Source organism: Melanerpes formicivorus, unplaced genomic scaffold, assembly GCF_026170545.1.
Source record: "Melanerpes formicivorus ecotype bairdi unplaced genomic scaffold, bMelFor1.0.p_v2 SCAF_3, whole genome shotgun sequence".
Taxonomy (NCBI): domain Eukaryota; kingdom Metazoa; phylum Chordata; class Aves; order Piciformes; family Picidae; genus Melanerpes; species Melanerpes formicivorus.
In genome coordinates, this window is record NW_027142355.1 from 42,045,952 (window position 1) to 42,069,383 (window position 23,432).

General features: G+C 45.2%; 1 protein-coding gene across 4 annotated transcripts in view; it reads right to left on the minus strand.

Moving 5' to 3' along the window:
• Positions 1–7,154: 7,154 nt before the first annotated feature.
• Positions 7,155–23,432, minus strand: part of MPPED1 (metallophosphoesterase domain containing 1) — a 76,075-nt gene continuing 59,797 nt past the window's right edge. For 3 of the 4 annotated variants that reach the window (XM_068170762.1, XM_068170768.1, XM_068170763.1), the window contains exons 6-8: positions 17,973–18,088; positions 13,428–13,541; positions 7,155–9,961 (exon numbers count right to left, since the gene is read on the minus strand). In XM_068170762.1, coding sequence (XP_068026863.1) covers positions 9,843–9,961; positions 13,428–13,541; positions 17,973–18,088 — 349 coding nt within the window. In that variant the 3' untranslated portion in view covers positions 7,155–9,842. The remainder of the gene's footprint in view (positions 9,962–13,427; positions 13,542–17,972; positions 18,089–23,432) is intronic. The other variant, XM_068170771.1, reaches the window with a different exon arrangement.

Consider the following 23,432-nt stretch of genomic DNA (forward strand, 5'->3'; position numbering starts at 1 on the left):
GAGGAGACTTGATAGGGTGCTTGGTGCCATGGGTTAGCTGTTTGGGTGGGTTGGATTGGTTGATGGGTTGGACACAATGATCTTGAAGGTCTCTTCCAACCTGGTTTGGTTTATCCTAATAAAGGTTTATTCTAATAAAGGTCTTTACCAAAAGAGCAGTGGGATACTGGAACAGGTTGCCTGGGAAGGGGAATGGGGCCCCACCTCTGGCAATATTCAAGGGGAGGCTTGATAGGGCTCTGGGCAGCCTGATGTAGTTGAGGATGCCCATGCTCACTGCAGAGGGGGTTGGCCTAGATGACCTTAGGAGGTCCTTCCAACCCAGACCATTCTGTGATTTGTTTTCTGTGTCATCCTTTCACACAACTTTCTCCCAGGTTTGGTATGCTTTCTTTTTGCCATCAGAGCCAGGGTGGGTTGGGCTCTTTTTCAAACCAGTTTGTGTCTTTCTGAATTCTGTGACTGTTCCTTGGCAAACTTGATTAAAAGGCTCCCAAGTACCAGACATGTATTTTCCTGCATAAATGAATTTTCTTCTGACTGATGTGTTGGTAGGTGGCTCTGGGCAATCGCTCTGTCAAAGGACAAAGGGGTTCTCTGACTTGTCCTGCATCCTTGGTTTCTGTTCACACAGTGGTTGCAGTCAAAGTGATAGCTGCTGAGACCTCAAGCTGCTTCAGCATCCATGTTCTGTGAAGCCGTTCTTGTCCATCAAGGCGAGACCTGGAGTAGATGTTGTCCCTCCTAGAAGTGTCCTGTTCATCAGGAAACTGATTTTAGAAATCCTGGCAGACTGAAGACACTGAGTGGCAGAGAGAAAAACAGTAGGCTGCAGGGTTTTGCTTTGGTTCCCCTTGCACTTGGCGTTTTGGAGTAGCTGGGGCAGCCAGATGGATGTGGCAGCTGCCTGGGGGCCATGTGCCAGATCTGGGCCAGCTACCAGGAAGGACATCATTGTGTAGCCACACAGACTGGGGAGCACTGGGGATGGGGAGCAGCGCAAGTGGCTTCCCTCGGAGACTCGGGACATGAGCTTTCCCTTCTACTCATGAGGAGGGTCAAACACTGGCACAGAGGCCCAGAGGAGCACTGAGCTCTCTGGCTTTGGAGATATGCAAAATTCAGCTTCGAGTGGGAGCTTGGGCTGGACACTTGCCAGAGGTGCTCCAAGCTGAACAACTTGGAAATCACACTTGGGTCATTCAGCTCCTCACAGAGTAAGCTGGTTTCTAGTTTCAGTGACCCTTGGGCTTCTGACAGTGTCTTGCATGGACTCAGCTCAGCTTTGCACTCTCACTGCTATCAGAACCCTCTTCTTGTGGGAGCAGCTCTGCAATCCTCAAATACACAGGCAAGGAGAAGCTGCTGTGAGGCCACTCAGAGAGCCAACAGATTTCACTGCCTTTTGCATCCATAATGAACTTTTACAGAGTAACAGACAGAATAACAACAACAAACCACCAAGCCATCTACCACCTTCCTGCTCCACCTCTGCATGTGGGCTGTGAGCTCCTTCTGATTTGTTAGGCCAACAGCACAACTGCTGAACACAACCACTCTCAATAGCACCCATGTGGAGGCCAACATTCTTCCTTAAAGGGCACTCTGCTTTTTCACTCAGAAACAGAAATGAAGCCAGGAGGGAGCACAAAACATCACCATCACTTCTGAGAGCTCCCTTCAAGTAATTTGCTTTCATACATTTTGTTGCTTTCCCCCTTCCAGCTCTGAGTTCCTTTTGTTGTTTCTAACAGATAACAGCAGCTGTAAGCTTCGGATGAAGCGCTCCTCTCCTGCCCCTGTTGTTCTTTGTGCTTTTATTCTTTTAGTGAATGATTTCTTAATTATTTTTTTAGTGACTTGAAAGGAGCTGCTCTAACAAAGCGTGCCCAGGATGCAGGAAAGCCAGGCATCTCTGCTGCGCTGGCCTGTGCTCAAGGAGGGGTGGAAGGACCCTTTCCTGACCAGCAAAGTCAGCTGCACCCTTCTGCCCTCTGGTCTACCCAACCCACTTGGCAGTCCCACACTATGAATTAAAATTTTTCTATGCATTTAAGAGATCACAGAATCACAGAATCATTCAGGGTGGAAAAGGCCCTCAGGATCACCAAGTCCAACCAATAACCCTACTCTACAAGGTTCACCTCTAAACCATATCCCCAAGCACCACATCCCAATGAGCTTTAAACACACCCAGGGTTGGTGACTCAGCCACCTCCCTGGGCAGCACATTCCAATCCCTGACCACTCTTGCTGGGAAAACTTTTTCCTCATGCCCAGTCTAAACCTACCCTGGTGCAGCCTGAGGCCATTTCCTCTTGTTCTACCACTAATCACCTGTGAGAAGAGACCAGCACCAACCTCTCCACAACTTCCTTCCAGGTAGTTGTAGAGGGCAATGAGGTCTCCCCTCAGCCTCCTCTTTTTCAAACCAAACAGCCCCAGCTCCCTCAGTGAATCCTCATCAGATTTATTCTCCAGGCCCTTCCCCAGCTTCGTTGCCCTCCTCTGTACTCACTCCAGCACCTCTCTCATGTTGAGGTGTCCAAAACTGGCCACAGTACTCAATGTGTGGCCTCCCTAGAGCTAAGTACAAGGGGGAAGTCACCTCCTTACTCCTGCTGGACACAGCATTTCTAATCCCAGCCAGGATGCCATTGGCTTTCTTGGCCACCTGGGCTCACTGCTAGCTCCTATTCAGTTGCTTGTCTAATAGCACCCCCAGGCCCCTTTCTGCCAGCTTTCCAGCCACACTTCCCCAAGCCTGAAGCACTGCTTGGGGACCCAAGCACAGGGCCTGGCACTTGGCTTTGTTGATGTGATGACACATGTGGTAGCTGGAGAGTCAAAAAAGAAAGCCAACACCATTCATGTGAAGCAGCTCTCCACTTGTTTTGAAGTATCAGGTAGCAGATGTAGCCAGGATGGCTGCCCCAGGCAAAAGTCTTGTAAAACAGGCAAAGAAACATAAATATCAGATTGACTGCCCACTTAAATGTCTTTATCCTGTGTAAGGTCATTATTTCTAGACAATTCAGCTAGGTCATTATGGTGGGAGGTGAAGTTTGCAGGTGCCTGTGGAATTTCCCACTGTAGCTGCAGAGGCAGCCTGCCAGGGCAGGGTGTCAGACAGCACAGATGAACCTCTTCCTGTCTGCACAGAGCCCTCCATTAGCAGATCAGAGGCAAGGTGCAGTACTGTGATGGGTTGGGTTCTGTGATGGAACCCAACTATCCCTTCTTCCAGTCCCTTTGTCTTGGTGGAGGGACAGCACTCTGAAATGGAAACCCAAAACGACAGGGGAAGGCTCTCTGACATCCCCAGCACATGGCACCAGGGCTGCATGGCTCTTTGCCATGCAGAGCAGTGAAGATGGTCACCTACCTCACAGCACCAGCTTTGACCTCACAGCCCCACACACCCACAGGCAGGATTTCTCCTGGGGCACACACTGCAACATTGCCAACCATTCCCTCAGAAACAAGGGGGCTCTTGCTGAGTGAAGGCCGAGGTGAAGATCCTCCATGCCTCTTTCCTACAGCTCTGATGGCCTCCACCTGTGGAAAATTTCAAAACACCAACCCAAATAGCCTCTAATGTCCCCAGTTTGCACTTGGAGAGGGAGCTGCACCAGCCCTGGCCCCCACAGCCAGGCTCTTAACTACACTGAGGAAAACGGAGCTGGGGCTGAGCTGGTGGAAGGGATGCTTCCCCTTCACCTCTCTCCGGACTCTGCTGGGGAGTGGATAGCTCAACTGATGTGACCAAGCATTTTTCCCTACCCTGACTTGGAAGTTCAGCACTATGATAAACCATTGCTGTGTGTTTATAGCATCAAGCATTTTTCCATCTGGCTCTCCCCAGGCTGCTCATCTCATCCAAAAAACCAGGAAGCATTACAAGGGAATTGTAATAAGAGCAAGCAAAATGTCAGACCTAGAGCTGTCTGGGTCACTGCTTCCTATGGCTGGCTCACTCTCCCCCAAGACACACTGAGAGCTGGCAGCACAACCTCACAACCTTCACCATGCTGCTGGTTCTCCCTGGGAAAATCCAGGGAAGAAGCAGCTGTGCTATGAAGATCACAAATGGCCTCTTCACTGGTGGTGGGAATTTGCATCCCCAAAAGACAGTTGTCCACTAACCAGCCCTGGATTGCACTGAATGAGGCCACATGGCAGTAGTGCAAGGCCATGTGGTGCGCTGGCCCAGTGGCAGGTTAATGACTCTGATCACTTTTAGCCCATCCTGATCTAGCAGGGGAATACACTTAGTTGGGTGGGGAAACAAAGCCAAGCAGTTTGTGGACATGAAAAGCCTGCCTCTTTAATCTGTTCAAAAGGGTTTGGTCAGTCAAACTCCTGGCGAGTGGAGCTAGCTCAGGTAGAATCGGTAGGGACTTTTGCAAAGGTTTTGATGGAGACCTTTGTGAAAGAGCTGCTTGTGAGAGGAAAAGAAGGTCCCTGGGTGAGGCACTAACCAAGAAACAAACCCCCCCCAAAGCAAAATGAGGACTCAGCAAATGTCACATCAATCCCAGCTCTGCCTGGAAACAACATCAGCCCTGGGGTTCCTCATCACCCATAGCAGAGAAGGTGTCCCCAACAGCAAAGCCTGACTGGGGGTGGCAAGGGCACCACCAAGGCCACAGAAGTGGGCCAGAGTGTGAGAAAACAATTGGACTTCCCAGCCTAATGATTCTACAAACATGATCCTTCCAGGACACAGCCTGGGTAGGGCTCCCTGGGAGGAAGAGGGTGATGACTGTGAAAATCTGGCAAATCCAGATCAGCTGTCACCTCTTGAGAAAGCCCAGCCAGGGCCATGGGCAGCTCACCCCAGCCCTCCTCCTGGCCTTTCACATGTATACTATTACCCCCCAAACCCTAAACTAACGGAAATTAAGCTCAGCTGAGAAAGCAGTGTCCAGACACTCAGATAGGAAGGAAAAGGAGGTCCTCTTCTGGCATCACTGCTTCTCTCCCCCTCTCAAAGGATGTGTCAGAAGGAGGAGGGGAGTGTTTCTGAGATGGGGAAGAGTTTGAAATAGACTCTAGGTAGAACTGAAATGATTTTAATTTCTAGCTGAAGTGGGTAAAAAGCACCATAATGGCAGTATACAGAGTAATGAAGGGTAGAAGGAAGGTGCATATCAGTACTCCTATTTACACTTCTCACATAAAAAGAGAACAAAGGGACAGTCAATAAACCTGAATGGCAGCACACATACAAGGATAAGCAAAATCCTGTTGTTCTAATGCACTGTGCATAATCACCTGGGGAGCTCACTGCTCCATAATAAGGCTCAAATCACAGAGGCAGACTTGCAAGAAAGGGACAGGAATGTACCTGAAAGCAAGAACATTTGCAGTTACATTTACTGTATGGGAGGTACATTAGCAGTGAGCAATAATATGGGCTCTTAAGAGATAAATTCTCATACAAACAAGAGTAAATGGGAGAGGGACCAGGATCCCCAGGGGCAGGTTATTCCAAAAATTGCCTTCTAAGGAATGTCTTGTTCCTCCTTCTTCTTCTTTGGCTATTGGCAGCAGTCAGCAACTGGAGAGGGCAAATTAAGTTCTTATTCTTTCTGGCTGCCTCCTGCCAGCAAGGCTAGAGGACCTTCCCACTTGCTCTGTCCCCAAAGGCCACCCAGGGACAGGGGGTTTCGCCTTCTCTCCTTCCTTCCTGGTGGAGCACTTGACAGGACCAGCCTGGCATGCTGCTGCCACCAGTCTCACTCCCTGCAGCAACCTCCTTGAAGCCCATCATAGTTTTGGAGACTCTCACTTCAGGGGCTACCAAATATCACCATCTGAAAGCCTAAACCCAGTTCCCCAGGCTGGAGTGCTGCTGCAATGGGTGCGGGCTGCCTGAGAAAAGGCAGCTGCTCAAACGGGTGCCAAGTCCCAGCCTGCTTGTTCCTTGTAGCCAAGACAAAAATTCACATCCTCAGCCATATGTGACTGAAAGAGGTAAAAATAATACTGTGTTTGTATTTGATTGTCATGCAGTGATCTCTCTCTCTCCTATTCACCATCAAAATGAACTGAAACGAACCTCGGTACCAATTGTGTATGGTGATGGAACAAACGCTGCGGGAGATACACAGCAACACAGCTTCAGGAGCCACCAGTGAAGGTCAGCAGCGGGGAGGTGGGGCAGGAAATTACTTGAGAGAGCATCCCTGAACCTAAAGAGGCAACAACTGCAAAACCACATTTGTGGAAACCTTCATTTTCATGGCCTCTCCAATGAGAGGTAGATCAAGTTCGAGGCAAGAAGCCTCAATAACATCTCCCACTCTGCAAGGCTCATGTCCCCGACTTGGACCACAAACCATACTTCCCTTGACTGCTGCCTGTTCCCAAAGGATGGCATCCCAGTTCCAAGTGCTCCACGGCTCTGTTAGTTTTGCCCTGACTCACAGCTGCATCTGCCATATTCCCCCACCAAAATAATGCATTGGGTGACTGGCAGCAGCTGCTGTTTCCCCCTCTGCAAGCCAAATTTTCAACTCAGTGCCTCCTACAGGAGCTGTAGAAGTCTGAAGCTAGCAAATGGAGCAGGGGAACCTCTGCCCATCTCTCCCAGCCCCTCTGCCAGCTGATCCACAACCCTTCATGATGACAACTTTAATCAACAGTACCACAGTACATCAGACGTTGGAAGGGACATCCAGAAATCATCGAGTCCAACCCCCCGCCAAAGCAGGACCACTTAGGGTACTCTGCACAGGAATGCATCCAGATGGGTTTTAAAGTCTCCAGAGAAGGAAACTCTACAACCTCTCTGGGCAGCCTGTTCACTGCTCCATCACCCTCACTGTAAAGATGTTCATCCTCACGTTAAGTTTAAATCTTTTATGTTCAAGCTTGTTCCTTGTGCACCACTGAAAGGAGCTTGGCCGCCTCCACTAGACACCTGCCCCTCAGATATTACACAGATTGATGAGATCCCCTATCGGTCTTCTCCAGACTGAACAACCCCATGCATCCCAATCTCTCTTCACAGGCGGGATGCTCAAGTCCCCTAACCATTCTCAGGGCTCTGTTCCACAGGCTGGCTCCTGCACTTAGAAAAGCCAGGCAGTCTTTCCCACACGGAGCTGAGTGTCTGAGGGGGACACAAAGAGGTCTTCTTTATTTTGTTTGTTGGTTTTGTCCAAGACTTTATTTGTCTAACATGCTTGACCAAAAATTACAACAACAATCAAGTTATGCCAAAAGGATTAAATAATCTTTAAGCTTTCATACCTTGAGTACTTTTAAATGATATTCTTGAGAAGTAACAGCTGATTTTTGGGTAACCTTTCCACATAAAAATACACAATATTTTGAAGATAACTTAGGGGAAAAAAAAATCATTGTTAAGAGACCAGTTTATGGCCAACATAGAAATTGTGTTGAGGCTAATCAGAGGACCTCTTCCTCCCAACTTAACATTTCAGTGCCACCAGCGAATGTAAACATGTCAGACTTTTCAGATACAGCCAATTTCCTGCCACACTTGCAGCAAACCACTTGAGTTGTGACGAGCCAAGACACTTTTATTCCAAGCATGTCCTATTGCTTCATCTTCTCAGTCGTGGTGGGAGTTCATATTCACCTAGGAAGTTCAATCCTTGCTCGTTTGGGAGCTGACCCTGTGATTCCTACACCGAGAGTTTTGACCAAAGCGGCAGCACGTGAATCTGTGGCAGACTGCTCTCGTGCCTGTGAACTGTTCACCCCAAGCCCCAGCTGCAGACATCACCAATCATTGTGGGCTTCATTTCAGGACTATGTGGTGCTTCAAGTCACCCAACAGCTTCCACGAAATGACAGACTTGTGAGTTGTCCGTTTTCCTGCTGGTGTGGCGGTGTCTAGCGGGCCCACAGCATGCTAGTTACTGGGCTCAGGCGAGCTGCTGCCCATGGCAAGCAAGCGGAATGCAATGTTGCTGCCCACCTTGCTTCGAGTCGAGGCTGACGTGGCCTAGCTTTGCCACACAGGTGTATTAAGCTGTGTATGCACACCAGGTACACACAGCTGCCACGTGAAGCTCACATTTACACCCATGTTACAGGCAAAAAAAGAAGTGACATACACAATTATCCAATCCATGTGTGCAGATGTGGGCTATGCACAGGCCTGTAAACAACCCTGCACAATGATCTGCCCAAGGTGTGTGAACGGGATTCATGCCTAGATGCTGCCAGCTCCAAATTCAGGACATCAACATTCAGAATACAGCAGTTCAGTTCTCTCCATCTAGGCAAAGAGTCCCTTCTGAGCACAGAGATTTTTTGCTAGCTCAAGGCAGAAACCCAACTTTTGTAGAGCAGACTGGAAACACATTTTTCTCTGGGTGGGTTCATAACCAATCCTCAAGAATCTGCCTAGCATGGGACTGAAATCCCAGCAGCTTCAACACCTCTGTTAACCTGCAGGAAAGCCACGTGAGCAGTACCTTGGCAGCTGGCCATCTCACCCACTTCCTAACATGTCTCCTGCTTTGCCTGGCTTCACATGCAGCATGACAGATGGATTTCAACTCAGTTAACGACTTTGTCTTGAGCCTCCCTCAGCAGCATTCATGAGTGGGTAAAGAGCAATGACAGGTTCTGTGAGGTGACCCCTGCCCCATACCCATTGGTGTGTACTTGTTACTCATCACACTTATCTAATTACACAGCTACCCAAGAGTGAACACCCAAACCCCACCTTGGGATGATCCCTTCAACTTGGGCTCCTTAATGCTGCCCAATGACCACGATGAAGTTTAATCCCTTCCGACCAGGGCCAAATTCAAACCAGTAATCCCACCACTGGCTGCATGTCCCATTAGCAGGTTTTAACCAGATACTCCCAGTGGGTTTCATTTAAAATACCACTACAGAACACTGGGTGGGTGAGTTTTTTGCTTTTTCCATACAATTACACATCACCCCACCCTGTGAAAGCAGAGTTGTTTGGCTGTGTTGGGTCTTGGTTGGTTGGGCTGGGTTTGTGTGGTTGGTTTGGTTTGCATGTGCATTGTTGGGGTGGTGGTGGTGGTGGCTTGGTTTGTTTGTGTTTTTAAGGGAAATGTCATCCTTGTTTCTTTTTCCCAAGAGCAAGGCCAGGTTACAAATTCCTGAGTTTATACTGCACTTAACACAGTCTCCCTTCTTGAATGCTGAGCTGTTTACAGCACGCCAGCAATATGCACCATTTCCCTTACCATCTGTAATGCCAGATGTAGTAAAACTTCATTTCAGTACAGTGAATTAGGGCCTCTGTTGCACTGGTTCTGAATAGATGCAAAGACTCAGACCTGGAGGACTTGAAGTAACGCCTTTCCCCCTGTGACTGGTCATTTCTGCACCACCTTTTATATTTGCCATGTTAAGTAAGGGAAAGCATCTTTACCATCATTTTTCTCGTACCAAGAGCTCACAAGGAAACATGAATCGAGGGAAACCTAGTCTAAACACTTGTGTGTAAACTGCAAACTCTCTCAAAGGAACACTCCTGTGAAAAACATTGCTCTTTTAATAAGTCCAATGTAACACATGGTATATACAAAAGCCCCTACTGGAGATACATATATGTGGATGTCTGTGGAATGCATTCACTTTGTTGTCTTCACAAATATTTTAATGGTGAAATGTTGAAGTCTTTATTCTGTTTCTGGCACGATAATGTCTTCGCTCCTCAGCCACTTCTGTCACTCAAAATTTATCTGTGGAGAGCTAGCAGGGCAAAACCAAGGTTCTTTGCTGGTTTTTGTTGTTGCATGGGTCCCTACTGGGTTTCTCAGCCAGCAATACAAATTTGCTAATGTGTTGGGGACAACTTCAAATCCTCATAGTAATCATGTGTTCCTTGGAGTAGGCAAGTCAATAACTATAGGTGGGTTAAGAGGCTGGTAATTCACAGTGCACACAGATGCGTTCACATAGGTAGTAGTTCCATCAGCCATGACACCGTAACCTGTGGAGAAAGACAGACTCTGGTCACTCTCACCAGTCACCTCCAGCACACGCCATGAAGTGCCACATTTATTACACAGTTTTAATGCAAAACAGAAAGGTCTCCTGAATTAATGCCATCTTTTTGCCATCTTTCAAACTGTGTAAGGAAACAGAAACAGACCCTTGCTAGCTAGCTGCTATGACCTCTGGTAGCCAGCTCACAAACCTCCAGAGAGAGCTATTTCTCGCCTTTGTTGTTTGGTGTGGGCTTTTCCTCAGAACTTGCTCAGTTTGGGAAGGGATGAGAAGATAGGGCTTGGGGAACTGCAGCACTGGAGAAAAAACAACATTCTGATGATTTGCAGTCATCAGTGTAGCAAACTCTGGGCAATTTTCATCTTTGCACCTTCTTTTCTGTCTGTGTTGGACATCTTCTAAGCGACCAGTGAAGGAAAAGCACTGCTTGGCTAAGGGCACTATGCATGCATGTGCACCTGGGTGGGATTTGTCTAGTGGGGACCTCTTCTCTCTGTGTGTTTGAGCTTGTTGACCAATTTCCACCAAATCTGATGGCACAACACCAAATGCTAGCCTAGGCAGAGAAGAAGAAGTCTTTATGAATGCATTCCCTGACACCCAAAGACACTACAACATTTCCCTTGGAGAAAGCATCCTTCTGTATGTCTCCCTGGTGGCAAAGAAGCATTTACTAGATCTGATGCCATTTAACTACATGTCTGTTAGACACCCAAACCAAACAATTCCAGAACTAAATCTGCAGACAATCAAAATGCCAGCATCAATACACCAAAATGCTGGTTCCCAAAGTGAAGAGTAAGCCCTTGAACTACTCTGGTGTGATGAGAAAGTAGACACAAACCTTTTCATGAACGACCAGGAGAGAAGCATAAGCTTGATTAACACTACAAGCTCCATGCTGGAAATCTGCATTGAAATATTACAACCCACATGAAGAAATGCATCCAACAATCAGAAATATGTGATTAGTCAGAATTCACCTGGTGGAGTTCATTGCTGCTCAGATTCACTGTCACCATGAATGAAGTTAATAGTGACACATAATCACTGTTATGTTCTACCTATTCAAATCCTATGGAGTTCCATCTATTCAAATCCTAAGTAGCTAGGATCCTTTCTGAGTACAATTTCATGTCTTGCAGAAGCATTGATAGGTGCAAAATTTACAAGCAAAGAGTAGCCAATTTATTTTCTCTTCCTTAGAATGCCTTGAATAATGTAGGGCCTCCTGGACTCCCCATGGAAAAAACCACACTGTAATTAGGGGCTAGGCAGGGAAGCAAACTCTGTCAGATTCCTGTCACAGACATTTCTTTAAATCATTTGGTGTTTGCCACACAACAATTGCTCTATGTAAAACAAACTGCACGGAGGACAGTTAGCATTGCTGCTGGGACTTTCTGTCTCATCTGCTACATGTTTGGAGAGAACAGAACTGGCTTGCTAACGTGCTCTTTTTGCTTGAAGATTTCCAATGCTACCGTTTTCACCCCTCCCCTGCTGCCAACAGAGTTTTCTTGGCCATGATCTCAGCCAACTACTGGCTGTAACAGGCAGACCAGGACTTTTACCATGCTGCTTTTTACTTCTATGGGTCAATCAGCAACAAGTCCACATGCAGGGGTATTTTCTGGCAGAGACAGCAGTGCAGAGGGGGAATAAGGAAGAAGCATCTCTTCTAAGCATCTTTTCCTCCTGGCTGTTCAGTAAATGACTGCTGCAGATGTAGCTATGCTCAGTCAGGGGAAGAACTCATCTGTTCATATCATGCATTCTCTCTACAAAGAGCTGCTTCAACTGCACAGGCTGGCTGCAATGGGAATTCTCCTCTGCAGAGATTTAGCATCCCACTGCAAAACAGGCTATGCAGTTCCCCATTTGTTTTCCCTGAATTAGGATAGTTAACAAGAAGAGTACCTTGTTTCTATGTTCTGATAGCTCCTGTGCCAACTGCATTAGCTCACCAGATTTACCATTCTTTTCTCTTGGGAGCCAAAGTTGGCCCTCAAAGTTGGCTTGGTCTTAGCACATGTGATTTTATTTACATGCCTGAAGTTTCACAGCTCACTAATGGTTTGCTTATAACCCTTGCAACCCACCTGGGTCAGGATTTGTGAAAAGACAGTAGGTTTGAACTGTATTCACCAGCTCTCAAAGACTTCTCTAACAGCAAGAGGTTAGCATGACCCCCTGACTACATATTGGCTCTTTGTGATTTAACACCACTGTGGACATCAGCTAGGCTTTAGCAAGTCCTCTCTATGAACATCCTCTCGCACAAGGAGAATAGACTTAATCCCTGAGCTGTACAATAATGATGTGAATGCCTTCTCCATCGATTTTACGCTCAGCACACGTCTCGGCAATGTCACGTCTAACAGTGTGGTGAAAGCACCCAGCAGCAAGTCAGACTGGGATTCCTTGGGGAGGTTAATAGTTCTACACCAGAAGCAGCTAATGCCATTTTTTTCCCCCATTTTTTCAATCCTACACTGTTGAGACCCACAGAGATCCCACCTCACAGGCTGGAGCAGTCCCAGAAGCAGAAAACTGGCAGTTGTGGAGCACATTTTCCTGCCAGCAAGTTAATGTTGCTAAGAACTGAGCGGCTGACAATCCATGCTCCCATTCCAACCCAAACACTTCTGCACAGCCCAGTAGCTGTTTTGCTTTTGGTGGGGACACTGCTTGACACATTGCTGTCATGATATGTCAACAGGACAGACTCTTCCATAGCAGAGAGCATCTGCCTTTCCTTTTGCCTGGAGATGAACTCCTGCTGTTACTGACTTGAGTGGAGCATAAGACTTCTGTGAAGAGCACTACTGTCTTTCCAGTTAAAGGTCAGTCAAGAGAGCCACTTTGTTTTGTCTATGTACAAAACCTTTCCCCTACCAAAGCAAATAAACACATGAATAAATATCTTGAACTTCCTCACAAGCCAGTGGTGGCATCCCTCTTGATTCCAACTTCATATACACACTGGTGGGGAGACACAATCTTTGCTGTATAGTCTTGAAGATTCAGCCTTTGAAGCACTCCTCAATGCATTCTTATCCATTTTACAAACACAGAAATTGACCCATAGAGAGCTTAGATGAATTACTTCAGTCACAGAGATTCAGGACTGAGAAACACAACCCATCAATCCTAATATTTAGTGACTTTTTGTAACTACTGGACTCATGCTCTCCTTTCAAAACTGACAGCAGCACTCTCTGTGAGGGAGGCTTCACTGTTTTACAGATGTAGCAACTGAAAGATGCTGAAGTACTAATACTGGAATGTGGGCATCAGCCTGTTTCAGCTCTGTACGTGGAGCTAAGTATCTGAATTCCAGCAGTGCTTCAGTTCAGACATTCAGGTTTGAAAATTCTACTTAAACCAGACAAGTTCCATGTTTCTGTATGCTTTCTAAACATATATAGCAAGAAAGGTGTTCTGACCTTCATGGATATGTCCAAAAACATGAAGCCTTGGCTGTATTCGTCTCTGGACTGTGTTCAGCAGCTCAACACATCCTACCCGTTGCATTTTCTTAGGAACCCAGTCTAGAAAACCTTTGGCAGAGAAAGGAAAGCTTTAAAAGAAGACAGGTTATCTGCAAAGCTGTATTGCTATATAGCATTTCTGAGATTTACTGTCTCATGGCTTCTCCTCAACAGCCAGAGACAAACTGCCATGGAAAAAAACAGTGTTTGCCTCGGTATGCAGAAGAGGAAGGAAGGAAAAATACTTCAGGAAAAGCACATGAAGAAAATGGACTCTTGCCAGTTGTTTTTCAAGGACAAAACCCCCACCAAACCTGCAATTAAAGTATTTTTGCACTGTTAATGTAAAAACTCAATGCTTTAACCATTCTTCTTCCTTTAATAACTGATCTGTGAAGAGCAGTGTGTCCAAAGCGAGCCTGTGAAGAATCTCAATCAGCTATTTAAATCCAGTCCTGGGATTTAGTTTTTTCAACTGAACACTTAACTGAGGTAATGAAATCCATGTTGCTAATAATAAAACTACGTTGTTAGCACATTGAATCTTACACTGGAGGAACTCAGGTGAGGAACCTACAGTGTGCCTACAAACAGCACCCTCAAGTAAAACTGGTCTAAGCACCTCATGGCAAAGCAAGTCCCACTAGTCTGTATCTATGGACAGCAGGTAAGAGAGACTCAACCCTCCTGCAGTAGATGCTTTTCAGTGCTATGTTCATTTGCATGAAGATTGTCTAAAAGTGCATTTGTATGAATACAGACATGTACACTAACTTGCTTATACATCTAAAAACATACTGTAGGGGGGTGCTCAATGCCAGCTGGAGCTTCACGTTTCCTTCAGAGCAGCAGTGTAAGAAGGATGTTGTTGCATTAGAGGGTTTGCAGTGATCAATCTTGGTCTGCTATTTTCAAGCTCAGCTTTGCTAGGGCTTTAGGGTAGGTTCACACATTGAGAAAAACCTCTTTAGATGCCAGATGCTCAAAAAACTGGGCTCAGTAGGCTGTGGGGTTTTGTAAAAATGGTGGAAGTTACTCAGAGAGCCAAGTCCCATTCACAGGAATGAGTTGTGAATGGCTATCCTAAGTGTCAAAAAGGAAATCCTGATTGAGGGGCACAGACTCTGAATTCATCCAGACACCTCTGAAGGTGCTGCTTGGCTCTGTTTTGGGGGAGGTACAAAAACAAAGCCCCACTGAATTACAGAGCAGGGCCATGCTCAGTTCTGGTAACTTATTTTACCAACCCCTCTTGGTCCCAGTGCAGCTCAAAATCCACTGCAGGAAATTGTAAGCACTTAAGCTTTCAAAGTGAAGCCAACAGCTCCTCTGGAATCCAGTCAGGCTTTCTGCAGAGCAAGCACGTTACAACCAGCAGTTTTTTTTGTTGTTACTTCAACGATTTGAAACAGTTAATTGTCAAAATGTCTGTGGTGAACACAAAGCCAAAAGCATTTCCACTTCAGAAATTTCACAAACAAAAATCCATAAAATTAACTTCTCCATTAAATTAAGCATTATTTATGTTGAACATGTTTTTGTTTACATGCATTATCACCCTTCTGAAGCTTTCCCGTATGTTTGCAGCTTATTATGTACACCTGACTACACAAACTAAGAATAATTGATTACACCTAGCTAACAGAGTTCATCTTAGAGGGGTTTTTTTTTCAGTGTTTGGTTACTTGAAACAGGTTTCTGCAGCTGTCAGGGAAGTATAAATCTTTGTCACAGACAATCAAGCAGATAGCTACAAATGAAGACTTAAAGGTGAAATTAAATTCAAAACAGAGCAAAGAAAAGTCAACTTTGGGAAGAGAAATACAAAAATTGTGAATGCAGATCTTCAGGAATCAGGGAAAAGGCTTTAGAAAGGAGTACTGTAAATAAAAGCTACAAATGTGCTGACAGAGAAAGCAGCATTGGCACCAGTCCCATAACCACAAACACTGCATTTTGTAAGGCACGAACTGGGGAGCATATCCTCAGCAATAATACACAAGTTACTAATACAGTGGTCAACAATAGCTGGTTAAGCCTTTGTTTTATCATCCTGTGTGAACCTCCTATGAATCCCAGCCCTGGTTTCATCCCAAAGCACTGCTCTAAGACAGAAAAGGAAGATTTTTCTTACGTGCCCAACCGACTTGGGAACACAAAGTCCATTAACTCTTGATGGTGCTACTGCAGCTGAATCATGCAGGCAATTCTGACTCTATCTAATGATGTAGTATTCATTAGTTAAGGAGCACGTGCACTCTTCTGAAGTAAGGGAACGGGGAAGAAGCACAGAAAATGGATGATGGACAAAATTTAGGCAGCCACATTGGGGGAACCAAAAATAAAAGAGGAATTTTCAGGAGCACTGATTGCTACTTGTGATCATTAGGAGCAACTTGAGTAATGCTATCCAAGATCAGACAGGAATCAACTTCCTGGTTAAAACAATTGGCTGGGAAGGTCTAGGAGGATCCTGTCTCCCAAACTGTCTGTGGACAGGGCCACACTATGAGCATCTTCTGTAAGTAAGGCAGAGTGCTAATTTCTTTGGCAGCATCACGTAGTTGCAGCCATCGGTGTCAGAACACCAGCAACTGATGTCCTGAAGCAGAGGGCTCTGTGCCTGAGCCACACATCAGTGCATCAGGAAGAAACAGGAATTCTAAAAAGGAGTCCTTGGACATCAGGAACAAGCTCCTTACCATGGAGGTAGTGAAACACTGCAAGAGGTTGCCAAGGAAAGTAGTTAGGGGCCCGTCCCTGGAGATATTCAAGGTAAGGCTCAACAGGGCACTGGGCAGCCTGATCTAGTTGAGGATGCCCCTGCTTACTGCAGAAGGGGTTGGACTGGATGACCTTGGAAGGTCCCCTCCAATCCAGACCATTCTGTGATTCTAAGACAGCTGAAGCTGAACAATTGAAACAGGAGAATAAATAATACAGAGATGGTGACATTTACATTACCCCCTCACATCTGTGGATATGGCTGCTTACTTCCTCAGAATCACTACAGCTATTACATTACTTTTTATTTCTTCCATTTATTATTAAATTTATTATTAAAGCATGTCTGCTGAGTGCCATCTCTGCAGGGCTCTCTAGAGGTTCTCCTCCTTCTGCTTACCCCAGAGCCTGTTGGCTAAATTAGCAAGAAGGCTGAAGCAAAGCAGTGGGAACCCCTCTTGACACTTTCCAACGCTGAATTTCAAGCATTAGACCCAGGGATATTCTTTGGATCAGCTGAAGACTGGATTTCTTTACAGCTGACCAGATGGTCTTAAAAATGCCTTTTTAAGTGCTGAAAAGGCTGATACAATTATATCAAAGATCCTGCATCAGTTCTTGGATCTTAGCAGGAATTATTCCCACTCTTGTGTGGAGCTGGTATCTCAAGGGCTAAACAATTCATTTCAGGCATCCATGTTAAAGTCAGTCAGTCTATGGCATGGCATGAGACTCCACTCAGGTGAAATATCAAAACACATGCCCTTGCTTCCAGAGAAACCCTTTCCCCCAGGATTAGTGAGCCCTGGAATGCAAACACGTCTTTGTAAACAAAACACCAACCCTTTAGATACTTTCTTCTCCAAGCTCTGAAGGAGAAGAAAAGGGGGAAGACAACAGAGTTTTACTTTCAAGAAACTGGGGAACCTAAAGGTTTGAAGAAACCAGCTGCTCCCACTTCACAGAATGCAATCCACAGCGTGGCAAATGGTTAAGGATATGCTCCACTTTTGTGTCCATTTATTGCACAAGGGAAAGTTAAACACACAGCTGCATTAAAGATGGCTTGCTGTGCATCAAACACACTGAAACACATTCTAAAAGCCTTAAGTCCTGACACTGGTTTCTGTGGTGGTATTATTTCTGTACCACAGATAACTCAGCTATTGCCTAGGAATACAGGAAATCTCTCCTGGCTTTTCTATCACCTATACTAATATTTCTAAGCCACAGATGTAAAACTGTTGCATGTTGGTCTGTTCATATTGCTAGATTGTATTACAGACAGGCAATGCAACCATGCTGTCCAAAGAACAGGCCAAAATTGGCAGCATTTGGGTTTGTGAGGCACAGGATGCACCAAGTCAGAAAAACAGAGACTCCTGAGTACTTCTTGGAGGGGGAAGGCTACTCCAAGCAAAGGAGCAAGCACTAAAAAATAAGACCCAAATCCTGCATTTCTCTGCAGGCAGGCTCCATGCTTGAAATCAACTTACTCTGCCAGCAGCAAAGTGGATAGGTGCATAAGGAACCCAGATCTCGCTGATTTATAAAGCTTGTTAAGGTTTCATGCGTTAAGACTTCAACTTCTAAGCTATTATTTAATTCCCTACCACTGAGCATAGGCAATCATGAAATATAAACCTGAGCTGAAGCCCTGGTGCTGCTGGAATCAGGACTTTTTTAAGTCAGGAGCACCCTCTGCGTTTCGGGGGAGCCGTCAGGCCCTGCACAGTCATCTGAAATACACAGCTACGAGCAGCAGGATTTTCTTACCGAGCGGTGGTCCGTGGGTTATAAGAATATCTATTCCATCTGGAATAAGGTTCCATTTCTCTAATAGTGCTTGGCCTCGTGGAAGATTAAAGCCCCAGCCATAAAACCAAGGTTGCCTGCCAAGAGAGGAGGAGAATGTCTTCAGTGCTAATTCCATATAATGGTTTTCTAATTATAATACAGAGACTGACTCTCCACTGGCATGGAATTTGGAGACACAAACAGCATTCATTTCCTTCTGTGTGTGCAAAGTAAACCTTCTTTCCATACAGACAGTGTTAACTTGTGTGGCAAATCCCTGCAGTCCTTATCACTTCCAGCAGGGAGCATACAGCCAAATATTCACAGTATTCCTCTAACAAGGTGGGAAGAAAGTCTTACAAGGCCTGGACACCAAGATCTCCTTGTATGGATTAGCATGCTGGACCAACACAACATCTAGAAGCACAACTGTCTTAGACACCTAGGTGTGTACACATGTTTTACATTGGCTTCCATCATATTTGGTCCTTTGTCTATGACCCCCTGGACAGAGACAGATCTTGGCACCCCCCAAAGTCGCAGACGTCGCCTACACCGCTTTGTTGCCCTAATTGGAAGCAGCGCTTCAGAAGATCCCTTCAGCTCCTTTTCTTACGACGTAATTCTCTTCTGTCCTCTGGTGTGCTGACTTGCTTTCAAGTAAGGCTTCCCATATGCAGGATTTCTTATCAGATGGGCATTTACATTTTTAGAAATGCATTTATGGAGCAGCTCATCATGGGGCACTGGAACTGTAACACTGACAGTCAGAACACCATTTGCCCATCTCCTGCTATCCCATTGATTACAAAAATGTTATTTCACAGCAATGGTACCACAGTGATAAATTACATCTTGCTGACTATGCTCTAATTCTAGGTCATAAAACTGAGGGGTTACCTTTAGGCTGGGGTTTGGGTAATTTTTTGAGTGATGTCTCCCATCCAAATCCGTACTTGGAGAACAACAAACCAGGCTGCCGTGATTTAATGTGGTTTATGATAATTGCAGCTTTAGTGTTTATAAATACATACATATCAACCAGAGCCCCCTTTGAGATGTTACTTTGTTGAAGAAAGCTTTACACTCCCTCGCTGCATCAAAAGACAAAGAGAATTCTCTCACACAAATTCTCTGTACTCCACTTTACATCATGTATGGCAAAGACAAAAGAAAATGCCCATAGAGCTATTATTCATCCTCTTCCATTACTGATGCTTGACTAACATTTCAAAAATTAGCATGTCTTCATGATGATATATTTTCCACTTTCCCTTTTGGAATGCTGTAAAGCACATACCTATTAAAAACAGCTTAAAAATAAAGAGCCTGCTAAAACATAAAGGGAGAAAGTGGCTTACCCAAGGGAAGAAAATAAAATCCTGGGAAAAGCAAAGGAAGAAGGGGGCTTGGCAGGGTTCCTGCCTTTCTTCCACAGGCAAAAAGAGCCTCAACTATTCTACATCACTGATGGAAAGGTGTTCTGTGCCCACAGCTAAGCGCTCATCTAGCTCTTCATCACATACCCTGGATAACAAGGTGTCCCAGGAAAGAAAAAGAGGGAAATAATAATAATAAATAATAATAATAATAATAATAATAATAATAATAATAATAATAATAATAATAATAATAATAATAATAATAATGTGAAAAATACAAAACTTTGTACACTGGGATCAAAAAATATAGCACGGCCTCCAGAAGCTGCAATGAGGGAGGTAAAGGAGGTGTGGGAATAAGACATGCTAATAGCACTGTCAATGAAATAGAAACCTTGCTCTGAGCGAGGCTGCTCAGACTAAGGTTGCTGGCTAAGAAGAGGACTCATCTCTTTACCAAGGATGTGAAATTGACCTTTTCTGGTTACATGCTCAAGTCCCAGCAGCTTTCCTTCATAGGATGAACAGCAGCAGGCTCACAGGACTTCCTGCCTCATTGCTGCTGGGGTGCTAAATCATGCTCTACTCAGGAGGCTCAGGACAAGCTTCATTGCTCTCAAAAACTACCTGCAAAGAGGCTGGAGTGAGGTGAGGGTCGGTCTCCTAAATACCAAGTGACAGGAAAAGAGGAAACAGATTCAAGTTGCAACTTGTCCAAAGGGTTGTTAGGCACAGGAACAGGCTGTCCAAGGACGAGGTTGAGCCACCACCCCTGAAGGTATTAAAAGATGTGCAATGTGGCACTGTGGGACGTTGTTTAGTGGTAGTCTTGGCAGTGCTAGGTGACAGCTGGACTTGATAATCTTAATGGTCTCTTCCAACCGAAATGACTCTGTGATTCTACTTACTGGCTTAGCGTGTAGTAAGCTACCAGGGATGTTACCATCAGACAGAACCAGACCCCAGGTTGTAGAGCTCCATCAGCTTGTCCTTACATTTAGCTCACTATTGACGGAATGGCAGCATTTTTATCTCACAGGAATGCCCTGAAAATCAATCAGCTGAAGTCTGCAGGGTGCTCAGATATTACAGAAGTGGAATGCATTATAAAAATATAGAGAAGTTAGGCTGTTTCTAAACTCTCCATCCATTTCTGCCTTGGAATTGCACCCCATACCTAACATAGCAATTATCTTTCCCCACCAAGATGAAAATATTCAGCTCTTCAGCAAATTGTCTTTAGGCACAGAGCAAGATTTTCAGGAACAAAACCTTGCCAACAGAAAATATTTTCAAGGGCAAATAGGAAGCAAACAAAGTGTTAGCATAGTAAATGATGATTCTAAAGCCACTGACAGATTGAGTGAATGCAGGTCCCTTGTTCCCACACGTTGCCCACCCTGCTGCTGCTGCTGGGCATGGTGAGGATTGTCCCCAGGCCCTCGGTGTGAAGGGAGGCAATGAATCGGCCTGCATCCCAGCAGAAGGGCTGGTGGCCACTCCACACTCCCAGAATGGAGCCAAGAGGCAAGACAAATATTTGCCCAAGAGAAAACAGCCAGACCCCTAGGGAATAATGATTTTAAGAATACAATGAAGCATTTTTAAAGAGGAATATCCACGAGTGTCACAGGTCTCACCAGAAGACAGCTTAATCCTGCCGAAATCCAAATGACCACGAATGCCGTACGCAGCTGCGAGCATCTCTGCCTGCCTCTACCAGCTCTGACCTGTACATGGCCACTCTCTACAAAAGCCCATTTCCCCTTATGAATAAGCATGATCCACTTATTAAGACAAGAAGCACTTTCTCCCCCACCGCCCATCCCTCCTCCCTCCTTCCCTCCCTTTGTGGTGACTGCGGCTGGTAGCCGCCTGAGCGCAGGGCTGGTAAGTTATGCATGCTGGAGCTGTTCTTTTGTGAAGGGGAGATGTTACAACTTGCGTGATTTGCCATCATGCTGTCTTTTGTGACAGCCCTGAGATTGAAAGAAATGCCTGGAATATTTTGGGGGGGAGTTGGGGGGGGGAGGGAAGGAAGTCCAAGAATGTTGGTGTGCTTTACATCTGAGAGAAGAAAGACAAATCATACACTTCAGTGCCCCCCACCCTCAAAGCAAAACCGGCTTTGTAGACACACAGGGATTTTATACATCCCCACATCCCTTCTGCTGGAAATTTATTGCAAAACAGTCATCAAAGTTTCTGAGTAGGGAAACAAACCCAAAAATCCCTGCTCTAGTACAATGGACCCAGAGAGCAAAGCTGAAGTCTTCGTGTCAAGCAGTGAATTTCTGGACTTGCTGCTTGCTCAGGAAAAGTGAACTCTTACAATAAAATCATTTGCCAATGATATTCCCCATTTTACAAAGACAATTCTGTCATGTATTTCTGTAAGACAAAAAACTGCTGCTCTCAAAAAAAATCCCCAAAACCAAAAAGCACACCACAAAACCCCCAACCTCCAAGCAAGATATTTGACAATTAAAGCCATACATCATGGCTGTATTTCATCTCTGAAGCGAAGGGCTCAACTGCAGAAATGTACTTTGATTTAGGTCTTATCCTCTTACAGTGAGCTGGCTGAGTCTCTCCACATACTACTGAAATCCAACAGTAGTATTATTATTATGGTAAGAATAATGATTGTCTACATGTAAGACTCTAGGGGGGAAATGTATTGGAAGTGGATGTTTACAGGGCAATTAACCTCATGTTAAAAACACAGGAGCAAGTTTTGCAGGTCAAATAATCTACCACACAAAGAGGACTGAATTATCAGAATGTGTCCTAGCAATTGGATGTTGCTTTATGTACTGAATTTCTATCTTTCTGTTCTAAAGTAACCATTGGAATAATTTTCTTACAGAATGATAGTTGCTATGACAACCATAGCAAATTTTCCTTTTCTGAAACAGATGTCTCATTTAGTTGAAAATTAGAATGTGAAAAACCCATGGGAAAAATTAATTCAAACTTTAACAGAACACTGACTACAATGTAATCTCTTACAGGTTAACCCCTTAACATCTTTCTGCACTCTTACAGTAACCTTCCCATCAATTCTAATTAAACCAGTTTAACCTCCGAGCACGCCCGTCTCAGCTATCATTAGCACTGTGGCTGCCTTTGAAAGGAGCATTTCTGTTAACATAATAACAGAAAAGAGTCATACTACACAAGTAGTGGTCAAACACATTACCACCTTAATTATTTATTAGTTTTTCTTTTATTCAGCTGCTACTGGAAAGAGCTACCCTGCCGTCCAAGAGTCCTTTTGTCATGTAAATGGGGCATAACTTAGTTTTACATGTGATTTACCAGACAGGGCAGTGATGCACTGCACGGATTTGACCTGTAATTTATGTGAAAATAGAAGGCTTGCAATTTTCAAACCGCTGGTAGCCATCTCCATTTGCTCAGCAGACGTACAAAAAGGGGAGACAAAAAGGATATTTGCCCAGGCAAAATTATCAGCGTGCATGGATTTTTCTATTACAAGCAATGAGACTTAAACAACAGATTCCTCCTCTCTGTACACTTAACAGCTCAAGGGGACCTTCCATAGTACTTGGTCATCATCTACAAATGAACACAGCAGGCAGCCAGTGAGCAATCAAAGAAAGAAATATTCCTGCCACAGTGCTTGCAGGGTGTCAGCTACCAGAAGAATTTCAGCACCACAAGGTTTACTGCAGCAGCTGCACCTAGGTTGTCCCACTGAATAAGGCAAATCTTGCCACCAGCAGGCACAGAATTGCTCTCTTTGACTTCAGGGGAAACCTCCCTTGCATAACCCAGTACCCATGAAGAGCTACAGGTGGCAGGTGACTGAACAGCCATTAGTGTATTAAAGGGATTGGGATGCACCGCCTTGCAAACACCTTGGCAGTGAAACCCACGAGGTGCAGATGATGGCACCCCCATATTGCTATAAAGTTTTGTACAGAAACAATCTTTGCAGCTGGAAGGCAAGATCTCTCACTAGAATTCCTCTTCTAACAAAATGCATTTCCAAGATTCACAAATTGTCCTTCCTCCACATTTTTCCCTCATC